At 39.1% G+C, this 27315-nt stretch overlaps 3 protein-coding genes across 7 annotated transcripts in view; 2 read left to right on the top strand and 1 right to left on the bottom strand.

The window, feature by feature from the left end:
- Positions 1 to 12340, top strand: part of LOC114052464 (acyl-coenzyme A synthetase ACSM4, mitochondrial-like) — a 30110-nt gene extending 17770 nt beyond the window's left edge. The window contains exons 8-13 of the mRNA XM_027875095.1: positions 2478 to 2558; positions 3119 to 3220; positions 3341 to 3468; positions 5602 to 5701; positions 8497 to 8616; positions 11050 to 12340. Of these exons, the coding sequence (XP_027730896.1) occupies positions 2478 to 2558; positions 3119 to 3220; positions 3341 to 3468; positions 5602 to 5701; positions 8497 to 8616; positions 11050 to 11136 (618 nt within the window). The 3' untranslated portion in view covers positions 11137 to 12340. The remainder of the gene's footprint in view (positions 1 to 2477; positions 2559 to 3118; positions 3221 to 3340; positions 3469 to 5601; positions 5702 to 8496; positions 8617 to 11049) is intronic.
- A 647-nt stretch (positions 12341 to 12987) lies between these two features.
- On the bottom strand, positions 12988 to 19999 carry LOC114051914 (THUMP domain-containing protein 1-like). Its single transcript, XM_027874315.1, has 4 exons — positions 19670 to 19999; positions 16216 to 16393; positions 15452 to 15700; positions 12988 to 14601 (listed from the first exon to the last, which is right to left on the bottom strand). Exons 1-4 carry the CDS (start codon positions 19901 to 19903, stop codon positions 14159 to 14161), a joined length of 1104 nt encoding a protein of 367 aa, XP_027730116.1. The 5' UTR covers positions 19904 to 19999; the 3' UTR covers positions 12988 to 14158.
- Positions 20000 to 20152: 153 nt separating this feature from the next.
- The window catches only part of LOC114052266 (acyl-coenzyme A synthetase ACSM3, mitochondrial-like), a 31799-nt gene continuing 24636 nt past the window's right edge, over positions 20153 to 27315 (top strand). The window contains exon 1 of one of the 5 annotated variants that reach the window (XM_027874802.1): positions 20153 to 20235. The gene's annotated coding sequence lies outside the window, so the exon portion shown is untranslated. Of the gene's footprint in view, positions 20236 to 22398; positions 22471 to 27315 lie in introns of those variants that run through there. The other 4 variants (XM_027874804.1, XM_027874801.1, XM_027874805.1 and 1 more) reach the window with 4 other exon arrangements.

Raw genomic sequence — 27315 nt, 5'->3', positions numbered from 1 at the left:
AGGCCTGCTCTCTTGGGTCATGAAACAGATGGCTTTAACTTCCATGGGAAAAAAAAATCTGGGCTTGCTTCTGTGGTTTTATATAATCATTCCAATATTCTCCCTGTTCTAATCTGATATTGCCCCAACTGGAGGAAAGGATATAAAGGGATGAAAGTTTAAGATAAGGCAATTCATTATCGTTCATTTAAGTATGATTTGGACAGCCAGGTGGTGTAGTTGATAGAGTGCCAGGCCTGAAGAAGTCAGGAAGACTCTTCCTGAGCTCAAATCTAGCCTCAGACACTTACCAGCTATGTGACTCTGGGCAAATCACTTAACTCTGTTTGCCTTAGTTTCTTCATTTGTAAAATGAGATGGAAAAGGAAATGGCAAACCACTCCAGCATCTCTGCCAAAAAAAATCTCAAATAGAGTCACAAAGAGTCAGACATGACTGAAATTACTCAACAACAACAATAAAGTATGATTTAGTTAACTATGGTGAACAAGCCACAGTAGTCAACGCAGTTGATAAACCCAAAGACTCCATCTTCTGGGATAAGAACTCACTATTTGACAAAAACTGCTGGGAAAATGGAAAAAAGTATGGCAGGAACTAGGCATAGACCAATATCTCACACTTTATACCATGATAAGGTTGAAATGAGTACATGATTTAGATATAAGGGATGATACCACGAGCAAATTAGGAGAGCAAGCAACTATTCGTTTACCTGTCAGATATATGAAGGGAAGAATTTATGACCAAACAAGAGATAGAGAACATTATGAAATTTAAAATGGATAATTTTGAGACTATAAGTTTCTGCACAAACAAAACCAATGCAACCAAGATTAGAGGGAAAGTAGAAAGTTCAGAAACAATTTTTGCAGTTAATGTTTCTGATAAATGACTCATTTTTAAAATATATAGAGGACTGAGTCAAATTTATAAGAATACAAGTCATTCCCCAATTGATAAATAGTCAAAGGATATGAACAGGCAGTTTCCAGATAAAGAAATTAAAGCTATCTATAGCCATATGAAAAAATGCTCTAAATCACTATTGATTAGAGAAATGCAAATCAAAATAACTCTGAGGTACCACATCACACCTATCAGATTGGCTAACATGACAGAACAGGAAAATGATAAATGTTGGAGAAGATATGGGAAAATTGGGACATTAATGCATTGTTGGTGGAGTTGTGAACTAATCTAACCAGTCTGGAGAACAATTTGGAACTATGCCAAAAAAGCTATAAAACTGGGCATACTCTTTGATCCAGCAATACCACTAGTAGGTCTGTATCCCAAGGTAATCATAAAAAAGGGAAAAGGACCTATATGTACAAAAATATTTATAGCAGCTCTTTTTGTGATGGCAAAGAATAAGAAATTAAGGGGATGCCCATCAATTGGGGAATGGCTGAACAAGTTGAGGTATATGAATGTAATGGACTACTATTATTCTATAAGAAATGGTGAGCAGCCAGATTTCAGAAAAACCTGGAAAGACTTACATAAACTGATACTGAGTAAAGTGAACAGAACCAGCATTGTACATAGCAATAGCAACATTCTGCAATGATTAACTATGATAAACTTAGCTCTTCTCGGCAATACAATGATCCAAGATCCAAGACACTTGTTTGAAAATGCTAACAACATCCAGAGAAATAACTATGGAGTCTGAATGCAGATTGAAGCATACTATTTTCACTCTCTTGTTTGCTTTTTCTTTCTTGTGGTTTTTCCCTTTTGTTCTGATTCTTCTTTCACAACATGACTAATGTGGAAATATGTTTAACATGATTGTACATATATAACCTATATCAGATTGTTTGTTGTCTTGGGGAGGGTGCAAGGGAGGAGAAAAATTTGGAACTCAAAATTTTACAAAAAAAATGTTGGAAACTATCTTTACATGTAATTGGAAAAAACAAATAAAATACTTTTAAGGGATAAAAAGAAAATCTCAGATAGGGTCACAAAGAGTCAGACATGACTGAAATGACTCAACAACAACAATGAAGTATGATTTAGTTAACTGCCCTAAGCATCTTGAACATAAGGAGGGGCTTCATAAAATAAGTTGGGAGAGATCATTGGGAAAGTCTGTCAATATAATATCTGAAGTTTCTATGTCATTATATATAAGAGGATGAAAAAAGTAGGCCTTATCCTAGGGATAGGGACTGGGTCTATGATTTCATTAGCATAGGAACTCGGTTCAGGAAACTTTCTCTGCCAAGGCAAATCAACACCCTTTCTGCAACGGACGATCTTAGAGAGTTGCCTGGAGCACTAATTGGAAAAGTGATTTGTCCAGGGTCATACAGCCAGTATGTACCAGAGATGGGACTTTAACCCAGGGCTTCCTGACTTTGAGGCCAACCTTTTAGCTGTCCAACTATGCATCTCTTCTCTTGGAGAGGGCTGGAAGAAGAGAAAGCATACCTTAGCATGCCACTAAAGACATTTCCTCTTGACAGGGAATAATCTGTGCCAATCAGAAAGGAAACGAAATTAAACCTGGATCAATGGGAAAGGGAGTGCCACCTTACGATGTCCAGGTAGGTCAAGGAAATATAATTGGTTTGACAAAGATAGAAAATTTCCTTCAATTTAGGTTCCTTTTATTTTTAACTCCTCTTAATTCCAATACCTCAGTGGATTTGAGATCTCTTCCAGATTGCACACCTCTTAATACTGTGTGATTCTTGTCCATTTCCCCCCAGAAATCCTCCCCAACAAGAGGTGGGGGATGCTTGGGCAACACTCAGCCTCAGATCCTTTGTTTTTGCATGACAAGACCACATCCTTTTCTTATCCTACATTTCCTGGATAATATCCCTTAAATAGCATCTTGCACGTCATTCTGAACTAGAAATGTTTTGTAGTCAACTGATGCTTAGCATGCTTCTCTCTCTCTCTCTCCCCTCTTTCTGTTTCCCTCTCTCCCTCTATATCTTGCTGTTGGGTCAGTCACATCTTTGATTCTTCAGAGATTGTGATGTTCTCTGGAAGAATATGGGTATTAAAATGATGGGTTTTTATATCAAGGGAAGTCTTTATTTTCATTCCAATGAGAATCCAATCTGAACAGCCAAGCAAAGTGTTTTTCTCATTCTAGATCATAGATGAAAACTGTAATATTCTGCCACCTGGTAAAGAAGGGGAAATTGCTCTTAGATTGAAGTCTACAAGACCATTCTGTTTCTTCTCGGAATATGTGGTACGAAAATTTGGAATCTGATGGGCTGCTTTTGAAAAGATTTCTAAAATGCGCCAAAATTTGGAACTTATCACTATTTGGATCAAATTAATCTTAGAATTGCTCCCTTCTCCTTTCTAGGATAATCCATCAAAAACAGCTGCCACCATCAGGGGGAATTTTTATGTCACTGGAGACCGAGGGATAATGGATAGTGATGGCTATTTTTGGTTTGTTGGGAGAGCTGATGATGTCATCATATCATCCGGGTTAGCATCTTTGCTATACAGAACGTGACAAACTTTGATTCAAAAGATATCTATTAAGTTGCTAATATAAACAAAGCATTAAGCTAGCCCCCAAAGATAGGGACAAGGACTAGATCTGGGATTTCATTACTGTAGGGAACTTCTGGAAGAGGAAACTCTCTCTACCAATGTAGGTCTGCACTTTCTCTGAAACTAAAGTCTTAGAGAATTTCCTAAGCATTGAGTGCTTGGGTGACTCGCCCAGAGTCACACAAAGCCGGGATATGTAAGCAGCAAGACAAAGGAGGATATACAAAGACAGAAACAGAAAACAGTCCCTGCTCTCAAGGAGTTTACATTCTAGCAGATACATAAATACAAGCTTATTTTAAGAAGGAGAAAACACCAACATTGGGAGGATTAGGAGGTGGCATGTGAGCTGAGCTTTAAAGGATTCTAGGGATGCTAAGAGGTGAAAGGAGGAGGAGTACATTACAGGCATGGAGGACGGGTTTGTACAAAGACACAAAAGTGGAAACTGGAATACCAAGTTTGGAGAACAGCTAAGTAAACCAGTTTGACTAGAACCTAAGAGTGTATGAAGGGGAATAATGTTAAATAAATCTGGAAAAGTAGACTGGTGTCAGATTGTGAAGGGTTTTAAATGCCTAGCAGAATTGTTTACATTTTATATTCAAGGTAATAGGAAGCCACTCAAGAATCTTAAGCATAGTAAGGAAAATTTACTTTTCAATAAAAGTCTGAATACAAAAACTAGAACATAAAAACTTTTAAAATAAATATAATGGTACAGCTTCTTTAAAAAAAAGAATATTAAGCAAGTGAGTGACATAATCAGACTTTTGCTTTAGGAAGATTATTTTGGTAACTTTGTGGAGAAAGTACTGGAGAGATTAGGAGGGAGGCTGATTTTGAAATAGTCTAGGTGACAAATGATGACCTAGGATGGTACAATATGAGTCACAAGAAAGGTAATGAGGGACTAGAGAGATGTATTCATGGTAGAATGAACAAAACTTAACAACTGATTGGATATTGGCGGGGGACAAGAATGACTCTGAGGGTGTGAGGCCAAATGACTAGAAATATGAAAGAGAATGAGTCACATTTGGACATGTTCACTTTGAAATGCCTTTGGGATATCCAGGAGGGTATGTTCAAAAGACATGTTCATAATGACATAGGACTAGAGTTCAGGAGATAGAAAGGGTCAGATAATGTAGATCTGGATGTCATTTGTGCATAGAGAGAGGATTTGGACATCATATGCACATCATGGAATCCATGAAAGCTGATGAAATAACCAAGAGAAGAATGGCAGGGGTCCCTAGCCTTTTTTATGTTATGGACCTTCTGGCAGGCTAGTGAAGCCTATAATCTCTTCTCAGAATAATGTTTTTAAATGAATAAAATGTAATATATAATATTACAAAGGCAGCTAGGTGGCACAATGGAGAGAGCACTGGGCTTGAAATCAGGAAGACTCATATTCCTAAGTTCAAATTTGACCTCAGACACATTAGCTGTGTGACCCTGGGCAAGTCACTTAACCTTGTCTGCCTCAGTTTCCTCACCTGTAAAATGAGCTGGAGAAGGAAATGGCAAACCACTCCAGTATCTCTGCCAAGAAAACCCCAAAAGGGGTCACGAAGAATCGAACATGACTGAAACAACTCAAGAACAACAACAATCTTACAAAGGGAACCAAATATATTGTGATACAATTATTAAAAAAAATTTAAGTTCACAGACCTTATTCTAAGAAACCTTGGTGTAGAGAGAAATGGAGGGTCCAGGACAGAAGCTTGGAAGACATACATATTAGGGAATAGGACACAGGTGTTGATCTAGGACCAAAAACTAAGAAGTAGTCAAAATAGGTAGAAGAAAAAAAATAGAAAATAACAGTTTACAAAATAAAAATAAAGTTCCTAAAAGTTAATTCAGAAATTATGATGGCAGTTGGGATTTAGAATCAGAGGCATTGGGATCAACGCCTGACTGCTATGTACTGTCTGTGTAGCTCTGGGTGAGTCACTCAACTTCTCTGGGCCTCAGTTTTCCCATTTGTAAAATGGAGGAATGGGATTAAATGAAGCTATGTCTAAGGGGCTCATTGATTTTTCTTCCCAGGTACCGAATTGGACCATTTGAGGTTGAAAGTGCCCTAATTGAGCATCCAGCTGTTATAGAATCTGCTGTTGTCAGCAGTCCAGATCCTATCAGAGGAGAGGTAAAATGGATATAATTAGAATAGCAACTTGATGAAAAATGCCTTATCACAATTATCTTTTAAAAGATGGAATTGACAGAGCAGTCTCTTCTTGTCAAGAAGCAATGTGTGTGAATGAATATTAGACACTAATTTACAAACAGGTTACTCTCCAAAGTTCATTTGTAAATTGATGGTTTAGATCTCAGAATAAAAATAGTATTGTGAATTGTGATTTACAGATTACAGCTATGTAAAAGTACTAGATAGATATATAAATACAGATATGGATAAAGCTATCAAGGGATCAATACAAGTAACTTTACTTTTAATATTATAAAGCTCTTTCCAGATGAGAATGCATATTATTAATGTGTATATACAGAACACATTAATACATATGCACATATACTACATTAATGTTGGTTGGTTGACTGGTTGTTGTTGGCTGGTTCTCGAGGACCAAAATGACATCATTATGCTACAGTCCAATTACAGTATGTCTGACTGTGGCTGATCAGACCAATATGAGCTCGGAATATTCTCTGCCATAGGTCGGGGTATAAATAGTCTATGTGAATATTTTGGGTGGATTCTCTAAATTTGTGCATCTTGTGTTTCTCCTGAGCTACCTTAATTCTGCTTTGCTCATAGAGCATAGCAACTTCTCTGATGTGGGCATGCCATACTGAGCGGTCCTGTGCCAGTGTCTCCCACATCACACAATCGATTCCAAAATTCTTAAAAGAGACCTTGAGATAGCTAGGTGGGGCATGGGATAGAGTGCTAGGTCTGGAGTCAGGAAGACTCATCTTCCTGAGTTCAAATCCTGCCTCAGACACTTAGTAGCTGGTGACCCTGGGCAAGTCACTTCACCTTGTTTGCCTCAGTTTTCTTCATCTGTAAAATAAACTGGGGAAGGAAATGGCAAACTACTTCGGTATCTTTGCCAAGAAAACCCCAAATAGGGTCAAAAGTTGGACACGATTGAAAATGACTGCACAAATGTATACATATATGATATGTATAATATATATACATTAATAATGGAACAGAATCTGATGCAGTATAGAGCATATTAAGAATCATTTTTGTTTATTTTGCACATTTGCTGTTTATTATTTGATCTATTATGTACATTTGTTATTTCCAAGTGTATTGTTATATTTCAAGTTTATTACATCAGTGTACATGTTCTATGTATATACACATATATATAAACACATACACAAGATAAGGTGGTGAGGTCCCCAAGCAATCCCACAAAAACCTATCTAATTTATAATGTAACTAAACTACTGTAACACTCCTAGCCTTAATTCTTTGAACTGGGAGTCAGTTCATGTGGTACAGAGAGACAGAGGGAAGATAACAATAATTTCTCCTCGCTTGGTGCATAGCTGACCATGGAAGAAGTAGTAAGACAGGTAAAATTGTCTTTGCCAAATCTTCTGGTGCTCTCCTTTAGCTTCCAAGGACTCACATGCTGACCTAAGTTCCCCTATTACTACAAGCTTACTTTGGGATTTGCAACCCTCCCAAAGCAACAACCCTCCCTCAGTTGAAATTCCTATATAGTTCTCTTAATGTGAACTGCTAGAAACAGCTGATGAACTAATTTAGAGATTTTCCCTCCTCTGTCCTGGGCCCCCCACTTCTCTCTACACCAAGGGTTTTAGCATAGGGTCTGTGAACTTAAACTTCATGAAAAAATGAGAGTCCTTAACCTTCCCATAAGGGACGTACCTTTTTAAAAAAAAAAAATTGTTGATTCAAATCAATTTCTAATTGGTGGGTGCTGGAGCAGATAGAATAGTGAGTGGTCTTGGAGTCAGGAGACCTTGGTCTGAATCCTAGATCAATATTAGTTGTGTGTCACTTTGAACAGGTAACCTTACTTTTCGTAGTTCACATCTATTTTGTTGTTCTTGTTTCAGTTGTGCCCAACTCTGTGACCCCACGTGAGGTTTTCTTGGCAAAGATACTAGAGTGGCTTGTCATTTCCTTCTTCAGATCATTTTACAGATGAGGAAATGGAGGAAGATAGGATTAAGTGACTTGCCCAGGGTCACATAGCTAGGAAGTATCTGAGGCTACACTTGAACTCAGGTCTTCCTGATTCCAGGCCCAGCCACCTAGCTGCCTCAACTACAGAATAAAGGGAATATATTCAAAGTAGTTAAGTCCAAGGTAGTTTGGGAGAGAAGGCAATAGCAGTTGGAGGCTGGGGGTGATCTGGAAAGACTTCATGCTCAAACTCCTTCTTGAAGGGAGAGATGAACCCTGGAGGCAAAGGTGAGGTAAGAGTGTTACCTCCACCACCTACCTCCACAGGGCTGTTTGTTAAAGAACTGCTTAATAAAGCTTACAGTATAATATAAACGGTGACTTATTACCGCGTTCAGGAATCCAGCGCATACAGAGGTCAGTGCTGCCTAGGAACCTAGCCCTGGGGTTTGCTTCCCTGACACTCCTCGATCTGACTTCAGAAACAAGGTTCTCTCAAAGTTTCTATCATAAAGTTCCGAGTGGTAGGCTGAAGAAGTCGAAGATGTTTGGCTGGGACCTCTACCTTAACTATGGTTTCTAAATGAAAAAAAAAAAAAAGTCCTTTTTCTAGAATGGGGCTATTCTTTGATGTAGTTTGAAAACCACTGTAGATTGTGTGCCGTCTTGGGGAGGATGGTGGGGAGGAAGGGGGAGAAATATTTTAAACTCAAAAGCTTATGGAAGTTATTTTTGATAAATCAAAATAAATTAATAAAAAAAAAAAGAAAACCACTGTAACAGAGAGATTCGGATTTTTCTTCCTGCAGGTGGTGAAAGCTTTTGTGGTTCTATCTGCGCCCTTTAAATCTGCCAATACAGAGACACTGGCTCTCGAGCTTCAGAATCATGTGAAAAAATTAACTGCACCCTACAAATATCCCAGGAAGGCAAGTACTTAAAAATAAAATGAGTACTGTGTTAACATTTGTATTTACTTGGGGGGAAAAAAAAAGAGTATGTAATAGATATTCACAGTTCTTTGTAAATGTGAAGTTAAGGTTGGTTGATGTTTGTCATTTTCATAATTTTTCCTTAAAAGGAGAATTTGAAAGAAAACAGCACCTTCATCTAATTAGGTGCTGCTCCAGCTGTCCCACCCTATTGATCTTTTTTTAAAAATTTACTTCCAAATATATCCCTCCTAACCCTCCTCTACTTAAAAGCAGCAGCTAGGTGGTACACTGAATAGAGTACAGGGCCTGAAGTCTGGAAGACCTGAGTTCAAATCTAGCCTGATACTTACTAGCTATGTGATCCTGGGCCTGGGCCTGACCTGTTTTCCCAACTGTAATATGGGGATAATAACAGAGCCTATCTCCCAGGGTTTGTTGTGAAGATCAAATTAGATATTTATAGAGCACCTGACCTATAGTAGGCACTATATAAATGCTTTTTCCCCTTCTCCTAAAGAGAGAGAGAGAGACGGAGACAGAGAGAGCCATTCTTGGTAACAAAGAATGAAAAACAACAAGAAGTAATTCAGCAAAACTGACAGACATCTACCAAATCTGACAGCATATTGTACATTCATAATCCCCCACCTCTGCAAAGAAAGGAGCAAGGTGTATTTTCTTAGTTCTTTTCTAGAGCCAAGATGGATCATTAAAACTGAATAGCATTCAGGTTGTATTCTTGTTCTTTTCATTTACATTCTTGTCATGCATTTAATAAGGTGATGCCTAAGACTAATAAAATCATAGCAGACTGATACTCTTTAAAAGGGTCCAATGACAATGAGACTCTAAAAAGGTCTTAGTTGACAAGGCCCCTAGCTCACCCAACCTATCTTTACTTATATTATTAGGAGAGACACCTCTGAAGAAATGTATCTGAAGAGGCAGCTAGGTGGTATAGTGGCTAGAGTAATGGACCTGAAGCCCTTAAGATCTGAGTTCAAATCCAGCCTCAGATCCTTACCAGCTGTGACCCTCAATAAGTCACTTAATTTGCCTCAGTTTCCCTATTTGTAATAACATATAATAGCAACTACTTCTCAGCGTGGTTGTATAAAATGAAATTTTTGCAAATAGCACTTAAAAGTGCTATATAAATGCTAGCTATTCTTATTATTGCTAGTTATCCTGCTTATCGTGCCCCTCATATAGTAGAAAACTTACTAATAAGAGGTTCCTGATTGTTTCATGTATGTAGTACCTTAACTAGAAGTTCCTTTTGAAAAATGTCTTGCAGAAATTACTTTCACTATAAGTCTTTATTTGTTGACTAGCAAAATGTAAGTTTGGTAAAGTATTCAAATATATAGTAGTAACTCATTTCGTAATGACAGAATTTTTTCACAAATGACAAAACTGAAACATAGAAAACACGTGTGATTTGCTTGAAGACATTGGCACAGAACCTCTAATTTAGTTCCTAAACTCTAACTGTAACAAATGTGTCAAAGAACTTTCCCAGACTTTAAGGGTTACAAGCAATAATGCTATATTATAAAACAAAGACTGGAATCTTTTGTGGAGGATCTTATGAAATAGAAAGTTACTTTTTTAAAATGATTTAGGAAGGGTAGTTCTGCCTAGAAATAGAGATTAAATCACCCTATGGCCCCTTGAGGGTTTCAATACTCTATGATTAGTATTCACTGACTCTCTCTCCCAGGACATAAGACCTTGGCTGAATAGACTGATATATGGAAACAATTAGTCAATTCAATCCATCCACCAGTTTGGCTCCCCCCGCCCCCCCAATTACAACTCACCAATCAATCACTACTCTGGTGTCACATAGATACTGCTTATAAAGATAACTCTTCGTGCCTAGGAAAAAGCAATACTCAATTGGTTAGCACAATAGAGCTCCTAGTCTCCAGGAAGTGTAGGGGAGTTTAACTGTACCTTCTCTCTGCATGACTCCCCCATCCCACCACCCACCTATACTTATCCTACTGCCCACTAATTTTGCTTCATGCTACCAGGCACCTGTGTGAACTAATAAGTCACTTCTCCTCTCTCAGACTATTTCCTCAACTGTATTGGAGAGGGGCTGGACTAGATCAAAGCTTCTTCACCTTCTTTGTGTCTTGGAACCCTGAGGATGCCTGCTGAAGCCTACTATGGGCCTCTTCTCAGGATAATGTTTTTAAATGAATAAAATATACTGGAATACAAAAGAAACTTAAAGTTTTCAAAACATAAAAATTTTATAGACCCAAGGTTAAGAACACCTAATGCTGATGGTCTTTCAAGTCTTAAAGCCCATGAATCAGAGAAACTGGTATATTTTGGAGTAATAGATCTTATGAATCAAGCAGGGTCATGGAAAAGATACTACTAATGGTTCTGTGGTATGCTTCTCTTTGCTAGGTGGAATTTGTTCAAGAACTCCCAAAGACAATCACTGGGAAAATAAAGCGAAATGTGCTAAGGGACCAAGAGTGGGGACGGGCTTAGCCTGACCAGAACACCGAGACACTACTTAAGAACTTACACAGAGTTCTTCTGTCTGCTTTTACCTTTGCTTTCTGCTAATCTTGACTAGTTACTATCAACTCACAGTAAAAACCAAAATGTTAAATCCTTACTTTCCTTATATATATATTTTTTTAAGCTCTAAGATAGTCCAAAAAATTTGGGAATATTTTAGCCTGTAGAGCCAAAAATTGAAACTGTATTTCAACTGTCTTGTATCTTACTGGCTAAAAAAAAACTGCTAAGAACTTCAGAAGTTAATGTTTCACGGAGAAAAACTACATCTTTCCATTCTTTATATATTATATTTGGTTAGGTTTATTTTTTAAATTGGCAAAGCATCTAATCCAAGTTTTAGAAGCTCAATAGTTCCAAAAAATGGATTTAGCAAGCTTTAAAAAACATGATTTCCTGATGCCTTTTATATTTTACACCAAATAATCAAAACCAATAGACATAGCAACCGTATGACCACAGTCCCCCTACCCCTATACTCCTCAGGAAAGGGACCATCTGTACTCCATAACCAATACTGGTCATTCCACCTAATCTGAATTCAGCTACCTTTTAAGTACTGTTTTCATCAAAATTATCATAGTTACTGGCTACATTTTTCTCCTAGTTTCACTTTCATAGCTTGTAATATAATTTCAAGAACATTTTGATTTAAAGAAAATTAACTAAAATATCCCTATTTACAAAACAGGTTAGGGGTGATTAACTTTGTTTTTTAAATATTCTTGGCTTTATAAAAGGAACTCTCCACTTAATCCTTTTTATGTAGTGATTAACTTTCCACACAGTTTCATATCTATTTCAAGAATTTGTGATTTCCTTGGGGGATAGGGGGAGAAATACTCTATCACCTGACAAAGATCATTAACTTTTCTATGATTTACTAGATCATCCTTGGAGGTTGCTACAGCTGAAAAAATGAATTACCCTTACAGCCACATTTTCACACTTCAGTAGGCTGGTCTACAGACCTCGGGCCACTGCTGGGTCCATACTCAAAAGCCTGTGCAGCTTGATAAGACCTACCTTCACTTATATTCTATGAGTACAGCCTTTAAGAACCAAAGATCACTGTCACATTAAAATGAGGAAGGCCCTGGTTTTGTATATATTTATATTTATTCTAAGAGCCCATGCTCTTTGTTGTTGTTGAGTCATTCAGTCGTGTCTGCTTCTTTGTGACTCTATGGGGTTTTCTTGGCAAAGATATGAAGTGGTTTGCCATTTCCTTCTCCAGTGTGTCCCCATTTTACAGATGAGGAACTGAGACAAACAGGGGTTAAGTGACTTGCCCAAAATCAGAGCTAGTAAGTGTCTGAGGCTGGATTTGAACTCAGATCTTCCTGACTCCAGGCCCAATGCTCTATGCTCTTGCCTCAACTGATTAATTTTTCTCCGAGACCAGGTTGCTTTCATTTGATTTTGAACCTTCCATAACTTGGCTTCCATTTTCAGATTTGTCTCCTTTTTTGCTTTCCACCTGGGTCTCAGAAAGCAGCCCCTCCTCTTTACTACCCTCTACCATCACTTAAAATGTTTATCCCAAAGCTTGATGCAGTACCAACGACTAACTTGGGGAAGAGCTGCTTATGAAAAATGTCACATTCAGATAGTACCAAAACCACAGAAATAAATATGGAAGATCTAAGACTCCTGTAAATGAAAAAAAAAATTATCTTTCTAGAGGTGCTCTCAAAATTAAAATGTAAAGGGGACTCAACACCACCTAAGTGCTCCTAGCCCATGCTATACCCCCTTCCCATATGCCACACTCCCATCTCCTCAAAAACAAACAAAAAAACCCCAACAGATTAAACATTGGTTTCTGTATGAGAAATTTACTTCTGCATTTCTGAAAAAGTATCAATGAAAAACAAAATTATCTTGCTATGGGTTACAGTCAAGTATTTAACCAAAATAGTAAGGAAAAGAATTGTGCCCTGAGCACATTTAAAATTATAGTTACATTAGTATTAATGAAACATTACCTGAAGACACACAGTTTACCCTCTTCTCTACATGGTAAGATAATCTGAGCGTATCAATTTTGCACCATGGAATTTTGACATTTAAAAGTGAAATGTCATTGTGAGCAAACAGTTTATAAAACTGAAAACAAACCTTAAAATGTTTATCCCAAAGCTTGATGCAGTACCAATGACTAACTTGGGGAAGAGTTGCTTATGAAAAATGTCACATTCAGATAGTACCAAAACCACAGAAATAAATATGAAAGATCTAAGACTCCTGAAAATGAAAAAAAAAAAATTATCTTTCTAGAGGAGCTCTCAAAATTAAAACGTAAAGGAGACTCAACTCTGTGGCAACATATAAGAGTCAAAGTACACTCTAGATGGATGTGGCTGTCTTTATGTGCTCAGATATCTTTAAGTTCCAAGGGATCCTGAGTCTGGTGCTTCTACACCATTAAAGTTACCTTCTTCCTTGAATCTGGGCATCAGCTGGAACTTTATATAAAAAGCATTTTCCCCCTATTTCCCTAAGTTATACTGTTAATAATGTGCATAAATTGTTCCTTCAAGTCATTCCACACAAATCCAGAAAAAGCAGATGTTCTAAGAATCTAACAACTTCTAAGTTAAACCTTGTTCATACATGAAAAGTTCTAACACATTTAACCTTCCTGTCTTTAAACAGTGGTCCAAAAACTAAAATCCTATTCTCGTTTAGGAATTTTAGGATGTTGTCCCCAAGCTATTTCCAGACTGGATGATGAAAAAATGCTTTTGGGGGTAAATAAGAATTTTAACCAATTAATCACTCCCTATGAGGAGGATGACCACACTATTCTGTCCACTAGTGAAATACGGTATTGTATTTCTAATACTTCCACAACTTTGAAAACTTTTTGATTAAACTCACCTCCAGGGCAAGTTTCATTATGTAATAACATTTTCAACTTCGATAGCTTATTTTGTGCCCATCTTTGGAATATGCCTCTTCTCTTACTACTCCTTGCCTCAACTGATTAATTTTTCTCCGAGACCAGGTTGCTTTCATTTGATTTTGAACCTTCCATAACTTGGCTTCCATTTTCAGATTTGTCTCCTTTTTCACTTTCCACCTGGGTCTCAGAAAGCAGCCCCTCCTCTTTACTACCCTCTACCATCACCAAGGGATTATTTTTTTCTTCTGCAGAGTCACTTTCGTTTGACTTGAGATTCTCCTTGTCTGTGTTTCCAAATTCCAGTTTTGCCTTGTTTCCATTTCTTACTTGTGCATCCTGGCCAGGGTTTGGTTGAGACCCCTCTTTGTTAATCTTGACCACTTCCTGAAGGTTGTATTTTCTGAACAACAAGTAATCTTTGACAACACTCAGGCAACAGACAGCCTTAATGATTTCTACCACAATGGTATACTGGGGATTACTAAGATCGACCTTATTTTCAGGATTGAGACAGCCCACTATGCCTGCAACAGAAAGAGATAAACAAACTACTTAGGCTGTGAATATGACAGGCTTAAGCATGTACCCACCCCACCCCCTTCTTTTCGTATTTCTAGTTTGTTGGAATAACAAATTCAAATAAAACTTAAAAATCATTGCAGATCTGCAAAACAATTAGGATGAGGTGTTATGATACCTGTTGATGTAACTTTCTCTCAACTTTGAAAAAGTTCACCTCAGTAACCCAGAAAAAGCATACCTGCTATAGTGAACACAACTTCTTTAAAACCAGAAATGTGAGGATTATTACAATGTATTTTAAAAACGTCTTAATAGATTTACTAGAGAATCAGCCTGATATGGTGGACACAAGCACTGGACTTGCAATTAGAATACCTGGGTTTGAATCCCACCTTGGAAATGACTACCAGTTATGTGGCTGACCCTGGACAAGTCACTGAGCCTCAGGTTCCTGAGGTTGGGTTTTGTTTCCCAAAACTATCTCTAAAATAAGGGAGCCGGTCTCCATGAACTCTTAGGTCTCCTCCACCTCTAAATCTTTGATCCAATGAGCACTTAGTTCAATATGCAAAAGCTTTAATTCTAAGGGGGAAAATACCTCAGATCTTGAGAATAATGTGACCAATTATCATAGATTCTTATAACAGAATTGTAGATTTGTAAGAGACTGTATAAGACATCTCGTCCATCTTATCCAGATGAGGAAACAGACCCAAAGAGGCTATACATCTTGCCCAAGGTTAAAAAGAACTAGCAGACCTGGGACTGAAACCCAGCTCAACTCCAAACCTCTTTCCAAAGCACCTTAATACTCCACAGCTGTATCACACCTCCATGTTACCTGAAACATACCTGCTAGCTCTTTAATAACTTCTTCTCTGCTCATGTGACTATTATTTCGCGCTTTGTAAATAATTTGGAATGTCCCTTTATTTGGTGCTTTAAACCAAGGTTCCAAGAAGGTTTCAGCATATTTTTTCATATCTTCTAAGAAAGCTTTGCATGTGCCAGATATGGGCAACATGCGCAGAATAACTCGTGTTTTCTTCTTTTTGGTTGTGTACATATCCTTTAGGATATGATGTACAAGTTTCTCAGGTTCTTCACAGAGAAAAGAAAAAAAAATTATTACGGAAAAAAAAGCAAATTTTTATGTATTTCAGAAATTTTCTCTAAAACATCTTAATTTTTCCTTTTTTAATTCAATAAGGTAATTTAACAGAGCCTTCAAAGTTTAAGAGGATTTTAGATAAAATACTAAGAAATACATTACTTCTCTAGATCACTGCAACTATTTTGGTGAAAACATGGACTAACAGGAAAGCCAGAAAAAATTTTATATGCTGGTAAACATTTCTATGTTTATGGAGATCTGTATCATCCACCAGTATTATCACATTATTCCACTGCCATAGTGTCATCTGGTAAAATATTACCCATTTATAATACAAACTTTTCTTCAGAAAAATAAAAATCTAGAAAGATGACATGTTCACATCATTAGCCAAGTCATCATATTCAAGTCATGGAGTCATTCACTTTGAGGCAGGGATATGCAGGCCAATATCATGAACTCATGTAAATTTGTTACATTAAGAAGTCTAAGGCTCACATACCTATGCCAAGTGTTCTGATGAAGACCACATTATTTGCTCCACTTTCCAATGACTGGAATCGTCTTAATCTCAATTCTGTAGAGGCCTGAATCTCACTGACTTCTTTCTTCAAGGCGGCTTCTGCATCATCTTCCTCTTCCTCCTCACTTCCAGATGGCTGCTTATCTTTGTCTACAAACTGTTTGCATTAAGTTGAAAAGCTTAAATAAAGGTACCAGCCCAGATTTAAAAGCAGTAATTAAATAAGCACAGAAAATCCTGGGTAGTGTACAGTAAACGGCCTGCAACAAAATTTTTATTGCTGGTATGAAGAATTCTACTTTTGGGAAGCAGAGACTTAATATATTGTCTGCCCCACCCTCTCAACTGCAGAATACATCCCTACTTTATGTAATACTTTTCCCTCAAAATTTCAAATATTTTATATTCACTGAATTTTATTTTACCAGGACATGTGTGCTCCCTCTCACAAAATAAATATACCATTTCAGGGCCCTGTTTTCTTTTTTTAAAAGTAGATGTTCTAGGGCTTTAGCAGTTAATTTAACCTCTTAAAAAGAAAGTTAGAACAACTATTTATAGCATTCTCTAACAGTGAAACTGCCAAGGGGGTCTGGGTACCTACTGGGAATCCCCCAGTAGGTGAAGCCATGCCTGGCTCTCAATTAAGCTAGTTACTCCATGAGTGATGTTGGTCAAGTCACTTTCCCTTCTGGGTGGTCTTCAGATTCAACTGTAAAATGGACTCTGACCTCTAAAGTCTCACCCAACTTTAGATTCAATGATCTTCTGCTATGTTAGAAATATACAGAATCCCCTTCAGTAGGCATTTGACTTTTTTTTGTGTCATAGACCCCTTTGGCCACCTGATGAAGTATATGGACACCTTCTCAGAATAACGGTTTTGTTGCTTACATTCATAATCGAAGGAAATGCCAAATTTTAATTTGAGATTAGTGAAAAATAAAGATGCAGATTTTTTAAAAAGTCAAGTTCACAGGATCCCTGAAATCCATCCATGGACCCCAGGTTAAGACACCCCCCCCCAATCACCTGGAACTTTCCAAGTCTGGATCTGTTATTACCAGCCCAAGTGGAGCCAAAACTTCATTTTGCAGCATGAAAAACTCTATCTGGGTTTAGGGACCCCTTTATACAGTCCTTGGACAAGTCACTACCTTTCTCTGGCCCTCAGTTTCTTCATCTTTAAAATTCATGAGTTGTGCCTAAATGATCCCTAAGGTCCTGTGAAGCTCTCAATCGTGAGATCCTGGCATTGTCTTTCAAGGGATGGGGCTGGTCAGGAAGGTTCAAGGCCCATCCTGAGCCTTCAGCCTCCTGAGAAGAACAGAAGGGGAAGGCCAAAGGTCCTGGGATAAAGAAGCTACCTACTCCTCAACAATGGAACAGTTACTTGCTCTAGGGCATAGATGCACGTATGGATATGTGTTATATACACATATGTACACATACATATGAAAACAGAAGAAAGAAGAACTTGAAATATGTGTATACCATATTATTTGCCATATTTATATATATGTGTGTGTGTGTATATATACATATATACATACACACACTATACCTTATTCCAGAATCCTCTTTTCCTTCACACACAATGTCACAACAGCCAGCGTAGCTTAAAGCATTAGTAGCCAGGCAGTTAGGTGGCACAATAGATAGAGCACCAGGCCTGTACTCAGAAGAGATGAGTTTAAATCCAGCCTCAGACACTAGCTATGTGAGCTGGATGAATCATTTCAACCTCTTTGCCTCAATTTCCTCATCTGTAAGATGGGCTAAAGAAGAAAATGGCAAAAGCACTCCATTTTCTTTACCATGGAAACCCCAAATGGGGGACATAACCGAAATGAACAAACAGTGCCAGGCACTGTACTAAGCACTTTTTATAAGTATTATCTCATTGAATCCTCACAACAACTCTGAGAGGCATATTCTAATATTATCCCCATTATACAGTTGAGAAAACTGAGGCAAACATAAGCTAAATGACTTAGTGTCACAGGTAGTTAAGTGTCTGAGGCCAGATTTGAACTCAGATCTTCCCAACTCCAGGCCCTGTGCGCTATCCAATGCACCACCTAGCTGCCCCACAACACAACAACAATATACACAGTAAGACTTTTGGAACATCCTGTACATTTGCATGTATGTTGTGCACACATGTGCACATATATGTATGCTACAGCTTTGGAACACTACATGCATGTATAGACATATGTACACAAGACTGAACATCCTATATATGTATTTACACATGTGTATATATGCACACATATAAATGTATGCATACATGTATATATGCAGATACATACAAATTTATATATGTGCAGATACACATAAACCCACATATAAATATGCTAAGACTTTCAGAATACCACATATATATGTACACATACACTAAGACTTTTGGAACATCTCATATATATGTGGACATAGAAATATACTCACATACAAGTATACTAAGACTTTTGGAACACTGTACATCTGTGGATGTATATACACATGTACATGTACACTAAGACTTTAACACTAGATACATGTATGCCCACATAAGTACATGCATACACATATAAGTAAACTAAACTTTTGGTAAATACTGTATATATGTGTATATATACGTACATACATGCAAGTACATTAACACTTTTGGAACACCCTGTATACTGCATTTGTGTACATATGCACATACACATATACGTACAAGTGCACTAAGTTTTTTTAATACCCCATATATATGTATACATATACACTAGGGTTTTTGAACACCCCTTACACATGTGTACACATATGCATGTACACTAAGACTTTAAAATACCCTGTACATATGTGTATATACATGCTATGATTAAAAAAACCCTTACATGTGTATATATACACACATGCAAGTACACTAAAATTTTTGGAACACCTGTACATATGTATATATACATATACACCTATACAAGTAAATGAATTCTTTCAGAACACCTGTATATACATACACACACACACACACACACACACGAGTATACATACAAGTAAACTAAAACTTTTGGAACACTTGTACGTGTATATATACATAAATACATATACACTAAAACTTCTGAACGCCCCACGTGTGTATATATGTACATGGAGCATTGCAAACTTTAAACACCACATATGCTAGCAATTTTTGTTGGTTTAAAAACATATTTCAGGTATCACCGCAGGTGCGTGCTGTAAGAAAGAAGGCTCAAAGGGAAAACACGGGCCGGGCGAGCGAGGTGGCGGCCACGCCCCATCTCCAGCTCGGGCTGCCCCCACTGGGGTTGGGGGTCCGGGGGAAGGCAGGATCCAGGCTGGATCCGCGGCCTCACCCAAGCTTTCCAGGCAAGCTAGACCCCAGGCCTCTGGGAGGACGAGCTCAGTCTCAGACCCCGCCCCCACCCCACCCCACCCCACCCCTCACCTTCTCAGGCCCATACAAGTCGTCCCCGTACTCGTTGAGGAGGCTGTAGGCCTCCTCCACGCACTTGCGCTCATTCATGTTGCAGGTAATGAGGATGCCCTGAAGGCCGGGCTCAAGCTGCCTCGGGCCGCCGCCACCCCCGCGCCGGGCCCTCTTGGCCTGCACGTACTGGGCCTTTCCTCTTCGCTTCACCCCGCCCGCTTGTGGGGGCTGCTCCCCGGATGCGGCCATCATGAAGAACGGGGGGGGCGTTGGCCAGAGGGGCTGTGCGGGGCAGGAAAGGAGGAAAGCACGCGGCAGCAGTTCCAAACCACGTGCTTCCTCCGTGGGGCGGGGGCGCGGGATTATGACGCCAAAATCTTGCGCTAATACTTCCTTCCAATTCCCGTCCCCCTCCCCCCTCGTGGAGTGCGGGCGAAAGAACCCAGCCTGGTTGGCCAAGGAAGAATTTGGGGGCGGGGCTAGGTGTTCACAACAGGCAGAGTTCGGCTGTTTGATTGGATAGTGAGGTTCCTTACACTCTCCTCTGTACCTTTGGGATTTGTTCTTTGTCCTACCCTTTCCAGGTGTGACGGGGTGGGGTGGGGTGGGGTGGGGTGGGGGGGTAATGGGGAGTTGAGGGGGTGGGAGGGGTGAGGGGGTAGGGCGTGACCGGTGCTCGTGAAGCTGGACTTAGTGATCATTCCCTTACCAGGAAGAAGGTCGTTTTCGCTCACTGCTTGTGGTTAAACCGTCCCACTTCCTTCTCACCTCAGGGAAATGATGCTCAAGCCATCCCACTTCCCATTTCTTGCAGCTCCAGCGGGGAGACAACCCTGAGAAACAAAAGCCTTGGATTCCACTGCTGGCTCTGCCATGTGACTGGTTTTGTAACCTTTATGGTTGTGGAGCTGGAAGGGATCTGAGAGGTCCTTTGATCCAACCCCCTCTCATTTTCTGGACCAGAGAAGTTGACACTTGTGTGGTGGTTGGTAATGAACCGCCTAATGAACCTATTCCTTCCTGACTGAGGAATAGGTTATCAGGTCCCCTCGCCCCAAATTGTGGAGCGCAATTATGTACCTCAGGCAGCCCCACCAGCACAGGTCATACTTCGTTGTCCCCCTGCTCAAGAAACAGCAGTGGTTCCCTGTTTCCTCTAGAATAAAATATAAACTCCTCAGGAGTGGTTTGCCATTTCGTTCTCCAGCTCATTTTACAGATAAGGAAACTGAGGCAATCAGGATTAGGTGATTTGCCTAGGGTCACACAGCTAGTAAGTGTTTGAGACTGGATTTGAACTGTGGAAAATGAGTCTTCCTGATTCCAAGCCCAGTGCTTTCTCTACCATAGCTTCCCTCCTCAGGCATTTATTTAAAGCCCTTTAAATCTGGCTTCAGCCAGTTAGGCTGGTTATAAATTACTCTCCTTTGAATACTCAGTGCTACAGCAAACTGATCATTACATTTCACACCTTCATAGTTTTGCACACTGTTCTCCTCCAGTCCTGGAATGCTCTTTCATTATCTCTGCCTTGTGAACCCTGAGCTTCCTCCAAAGCTCAGCCTAAGTGCCATCTCCTTTTGGAGGTCTCACCTGACTTTTCCACATTAGTTGCTCCTGGCCTCTGAAATCACTTTGTATTTTTTTTTTCTTTTTGCTAGGCAGTTGGGGTTAAGTGACTTGCCCAGGGTCACACAGCTAGTAAGTATCAAGTGTTTGACCTGAGGCCACATTTGAACTCAGGTCCTCCTGACTTCAGAGCCAGTGCTCTATCCACTGGCTATCTACCTGCCCCTGTATTCATTTTTTTAATTTACTATTTGCACTCTTAACAGAATGTAAGCCCTTTGAAGGGTATGTCTTGCTTTTGTATAGTATTCCTTGTGGCTAGCACAGTGCCTGACATTTAATATACTTTTCATAAATGCTTGTGAATTGACTGATACTAAATCATATAAAATTGGGGTCAGAGACTTAGAGCTGGAAGGGTTCCTAGCAATCCTGTTATCTTCCTGGGTAGAAGGAATTCCCTGTGACAAAATCACAGATCTTTTACATATTTTTTGCTATGTAGAATCAGAGCATTGCGATGAAGGCTGAAAATGCATTGAGGTGCTTTCATTAATAGAATGGAAAACTGTCTGAATCATCCTTCCACCAAATATCTGTGTTTCCCATTACCTTCTCACATGGCCCCAAAACACTCAACATTCAACAAACATTTATTAAGCTCCTACTACATTCAAACTAACATTCTAGGCATTTCCAGAGATTGGGGAGAAGGGAGAGGCTGGACCTGCGACTTCATTGGTATAGCGGATTCCCACTGAGGAAATTCCCTCTACCAAGGCAGAGCATGAGTTTTAGGGGGTTGCTTGGAGAGCACTGAAAAGTTAAGTGACTTACCCAGGGGTACAGAACCTGCCTATATAAGAGCCAAGACTTGAACGTAGGTCTTCCAGACTTCAAGGCAGATGCTTTCTTTATTATTTCTGAGGGCAATACAAAGACTAAATAAAATAATTTCCCACCCATCTACTTCAAAGAAATTAATTTAGTTGGAAATAAAACATGTCCTCAGATAACTGTAATTTGTAGTGTAGTACTGTAACAAAGCAGGTGGAAAGTAGATGTGCTTGTTGTTGAATTAAATATTTCTTTACAGTTTAATAAAGTTGTGCTTTCTCAACACCTGTATGAGGGTGTTACATAAGAATTGCACAAGCCATTTAAATCTGCTGAAGTAAAGGTCATTTCCAACCGGAAGGATTGAGGAAGGTTTTCAGTAAGGAGGTGGCATATGAACAGAATCCTGAAAGGTGGGTAGTGTTTCAAAAGGCTTGTCTTTGGGGATATAGGAGCAGAGGCATTCTAAATGAATGGAATGTAAGCAAAGAGAAATAGTTATGGAAGACAGTGGTCTAGTTAACTAGATTGTTTAATTTGTAACTTATGTGTGTGTGTATGTCACTGTACTAATGATTTCTATGTACTGTCTTACATAAAAATAGAAATTTAAAAAGGATTAGATTCTAAAAAATAGTAATATTTGATCCTAGAATCATTAGGTGTTCTTAACTTGGGGTCTGTGATTTTTAAAAATATTTTAATAACTATCTCAGAATAATTGTTTTCCTCTGTAATCCTATGTATTTTATGCGTTTGAAAACATTAGCCTGAGAGGGATTCATAGTTTTCACCAGACCACTAAAGTGGTCTATGATACAAAAAAAGGTTAAGAATGACTTGAAGAGACATTTGGTGGGGTGGTGGTGATAGGAAAATCACTTTGTCAGCAGTTTGGACTGAGAAGAGGCTTTAGGCAAGATCAATTAAGAGGCCATTTCAGTAGACTAGGTAAAAGATGATGAGAATCTGAACTAGGCCATGTAAGCAGAGAGAAGAGGACAGATGTAAGAGTATTGTGGAGGTAGCAATGACAAGATTGGGCAACTGACTGAATGTATTATGAGTCCTGATTGAAATCAAGTTTTTGACCCTGGGTGACTGGAAGGATGATGGTGGCCTATGTAAAAATGGAGGAGTTCATGACAGGGATAGATTTTGGGGGAAAGATAATATAATGAGTTCAGCAGTACAGATTGAAACCCATCCTCTCCTGCCCACCCTGTGCAATTCACTTATCCCACCTAAAATTAAAAGGAAGGGGTGGCACTGTTACTCACTGACTACTGCCCTGGTGAGGGGTACCTACTTTAGCCAGGAAGTAATCTGGGTGACAGGATGTAGGTGTGCTTGGGAGGGGAGTGAATTGACTGTAGGTGTCCAAGTTAAGGTGGTCATCACCTAAAGAGTCTAGTAGAGCATGAGAGATGCTGGGAGCTTGCCCAGCCACAGGAGGCCAGCAGCAGGAGGGACTCAAGTGGGCAAGTGTCAGGCCATGATGGGTGAAGGGGTAATAGGGTTGTGTTAGAGATAAGCCCTGCAGTTGGCTATCGAGGAGATTGTGGGATGAGCAGTGATATACTGGTAAATGTTTAACAACCAGCTCTCTGGGGGGAAAAGAAGTTTATCTTATTAACATTTTTTAAAGTTCAGACAATCAACAAAAAAAAATAAATCAAGCAACTGATTGGACTTACCTGGAATACTCTCCCTTTTTACCTCCTGGATTTGTAGTATGAGGTATAAAATGCTGACACTGAACATTTAACAGTTATCTCACAAGTAGGTCCAAGCTGGCTCCAGAACAACCCTGAATGTGACCTCTCTTACCATCCAGTTGGGTTATCTTTACATGTCAAACCACAGCCCGCCACTTTGGAGACCACTGGACTATATTTCAGAGAAGAACGTACAGGATGGTAGGATAAGAGAAGATTGAACCTTAATTGTGGAAACCTTGGATTCCAAGCTAAGGAATTTGGGCTTTATTAAGAAGGCCATGAAAGGGTTTAATTGGTGGAATGTCATGATCAGATCCCTAAATAGATAAGATTAAGATGCACGTGATATATAAAATTGGATTGTCGGGGGAAGAAACTGTAAGCCATGTTACTAGTTTGGCGACTCTTGCAGTAGTACAGGCAAGAAGCCAGCACCTACATTAAGATAATGGCAATAAAAATGAAAAGGAGGAGATTAATGTAAGATATGTTGGCAAGGGTAGAATAAATAGGACTAAGCAACTGATTGGACTTGCCTCGAATATACTCCCTTCTTACCTTCCCCTAATAGAGCCTCATCTCTATCATCAAGATGAAGCTTAAGCACCATCTCTCCATGACATCTTTCCTGACTCCCTCCCAACTGCTAGTGCACTCCCCTCCCAAGTTAACTGGAGTTTAGCTACTCTGTGTGTTGTTTGTTTTTAACTTTATTTAGTATCCATTGTTTTTGTTGTTAGGTTGTTTCAGTCACATCCCCATATGGGGGATACTGGAGTGATTTGCCATTTCCTTCTCCAGTAGATTAAGGCAAACAGAGGTTAAATGGTTTGCCCAGGGTCATACAGTTAGTAAATCCAGCCTCAGGTCTTCCTGACTCCAGGCCCAGTGCTCTATCACCTGAGAGCCACCTGGCTGCCTTCAGTACAAAGATTCAGAGAGAGGAGTTGGAGTTGAGTATGACACCACAAAGGCTGGACCAATGTGTGTGTGAAGAGGAATAATGTGTAATAAGGCTGGAAGGGTGGCTTCAGACTAGGTTGTAAAGGGCATTAAATGGCAAACAGGGGAGTTAACAATTGATCCTAGAGGTAACGAATTACTATAATTTGTGAAGGAGGGTAGTGACATAGTTTGACCTATGCTTTAGAACAGAGGTTCCCACACTTATTTGGCCTACTGCCCCCTTTTCAACAACAACATGACATTTTTATAATATGCTCTTATCTTCAAGATGATCCCAAAGAAGAGAATTGATGGCAGCATTATCATGAACCTCCAATTAGTGGCACAGTAGATAGAGCTCCAGCCCTGAAATCCTGCCTCAGATACTTACTAGCTGTGTGACCTTGGGTGAGTCACTTTACCCTGTTTGCCTCAGTTTCCTCATCTGTAAAATGAGTTGGAGAAAGAAATGACAAACCACTCCAGTATTTTTGCCAAGAAAACCCCAAATGGGATCATGAAGAGTCAGACATGATTGAAATGACTGAATAACAACAACCAGTTATACAGTATTAATATGTCCAGGCAACCAGGTGGCATGGAACTGTGGCAAGTAAAATGAAACAAGGGGAAACTGAGGTATGTTTCTCCAAGCAGAATTGGTTTATTAACAATAATGCATGTAACTATTAACAAAGTGGGTCATTCTGGCCCTCTCATACGGTCAGCTACCTGAGGAGAAAGGAAGTAGGAAGGGAGGGGCTTAGATCTTATGAATGACTACATCTAGGGAAAGTGGACTGGCCTGGTGAGGCTGATCACACTGCTCTCTATCAATTAGGGAATATTCATTGTTTTATGGGCGTTGAAGACCTCTTGGCTAGAACATCTGAACCATCCACTTAGTGGTTCCCTTGGGGGAGATCAAACCACCCCCGATAGCTTGGAGGGACTCCAGCTTAAACTAGTTGATGTTTAATGAAAACAAACTGAAGTCCCAGGTTAAACTGGTTAGCAAACATGTCCCAAGGGCTAGTTGCAAGACTTATAGCAACGCTCCTTTTCACCCACATCTTTACACCAGTTCTGCCTGGGAAAGATTGTATTTTTGAGCAGGGTGAGTTCAGGCAGATGCTCACCACTATAAAAATCAATAAACATAAAATCAATTACATTGTAAAATCAACACAGTAAAAATATTAAGGTAATATTAATTTCTATGTTTTCATAAAACGAAGGACTTGAAATCATGAAAACCCAAGTTTGGATCCTGCCTCAGATACTCCCTAACTGAGTGATGCTGGGCAAGTCATTAACTTCTGTTTACCTCAGTTTCCTCATCCGTAAAATGGAGATTAATTATAGCATCTACCTCCTTTGTTGTTGTTATGATCAAATTAGTTAGCACATGGAAAGCCCTTTGCATACCTTAAAGTGCTACAAAAAAGCTAGCTGTTATTATTATTATTATTACCTTCATTTTACCTTGGGAGAACCTATGGCTCATTGATTTATTACACCACTCAGAAAATCAGTAAAGAAAACAAGATTAGAACTTTGGTTTTCTGTCACAAACTTTGTTTTTCCCACACAATTATAGGTCAGGGCTAGAAGGGACTTTAGAAACTGTCTGGTGCAAGATGAAGAAACTTGGTACTTGTACTGGTGGGAAAGTCTTAGAGGCAGGATTTGAATCCAGGTCCTCTGATTCCACAGTTGGTGCTATTTCCACTCTACCATACTGTTTCCACGATATCCAAACATTTATTATAGTAAGAAATCAAACAACTTGTTAATTAGCTAGACTTGTTATTATACAGCCAGTTGCATGGTTATTTTTAACATTGTGCAAATACCAGAGTCGATGTAGTACAGAGTGGTTATGTGAAATGTGTTGTTGTTTTTCAGCTGTTTCAGCCATGTCCAATTCTTCATGACCCCATTTGGGGTTTTCTTGGCAACGACACTGGAGTGGTTTGCCATTTCCTTCTCTGGGCCATTTTATAGATGAGGAAACTGAGGCAAACAGGGTTAAGTGACTTGCCAAGGGTCATACAGCTAGTAAGTGTCTGAGGCCAGATTTAAACTAGGTCTTCCTGACGCCAGGCCCAGTGCTCTATCCACTGTGATACTTAGTGGTCCGTGGTTGTATGAAAACTACTTTATAAATCTTAACATCCTATGTAAGCATGAACTGACATTGTTAATTAACACTTGTGTCACAGAGTTGTGAAGACCAAGTGAAACAGCATAGACCAAACACTTTGCAAACCTTAAAGCACTATATAAATGCTTGTGATAATATTTTTATGATTACTATTATTCATTAAAAGGCACTCAAAATTCTATTTTTTAGGGTCACATTTACAACTTAGGCAAAATAAGTTACAAATGATTTCTTTTTTTTCTTTTTAAATATTTTTTTCCAATTACCTATAAGAACAATTTTTAACATTCTTTTTTTAAAAAAAATTTGAGTCCTAAATTCTCCCCTTCCTCCCCTTGCCTCCTCCCTCCCTAAGACAGTAAGCAATATGATACAGGTTATACATGTGCAATCATGTAAAACATACTTCCATATTAGTCATGGTG

The sequence above is a fragment of the Vombatus ursinus genome, unplaced genomic scaffold, assembly GCF_900497805.2.
Source record: "Vombatus ursinus unplaced genomic scaffold, bare-nosed wombat genome assembly UNPS02014807.1, whole genome shotgun sequence".
NCBI lineage: Eukaryota > Metazoa > Chordata > Mammalia > Diprotodontia > Vombatidae > Vombatus > Vombatus ursinus.
Note: the sequence above shows the minus strand (reverse complement) of the source record. Positions and strands in the feature narration are given on the sequence as shown.

What these genes read in the sequence shown, in the direction of transcription:
- LOC114051914 (XM_027874315.1), bottom strand. Translation starts at nt 19,903, where the DNA reads ATGATGGCCGCATCCGGGGAGCAGCCCCCACAAGCGGGCGGGGTGAAG. An exon ending in ACTTGTATGGGCCTGAGAAG is followed by an intron (nt 16,394 to 19,669) that starts GTGAGGGGTGGG and finishes TAATGCAAACAG; the next exon opens with TTTGTAGACAAAGATAAGCA. An exon ending in CATCAGAACACTTGGCATAG is followed by an intron (nt 15,701 to 16,215) that starts GTATGTGAGCCT and finishes TTCTCTGTGAAG; the next exon opens with AACCTGAGAAACTTGTACAT.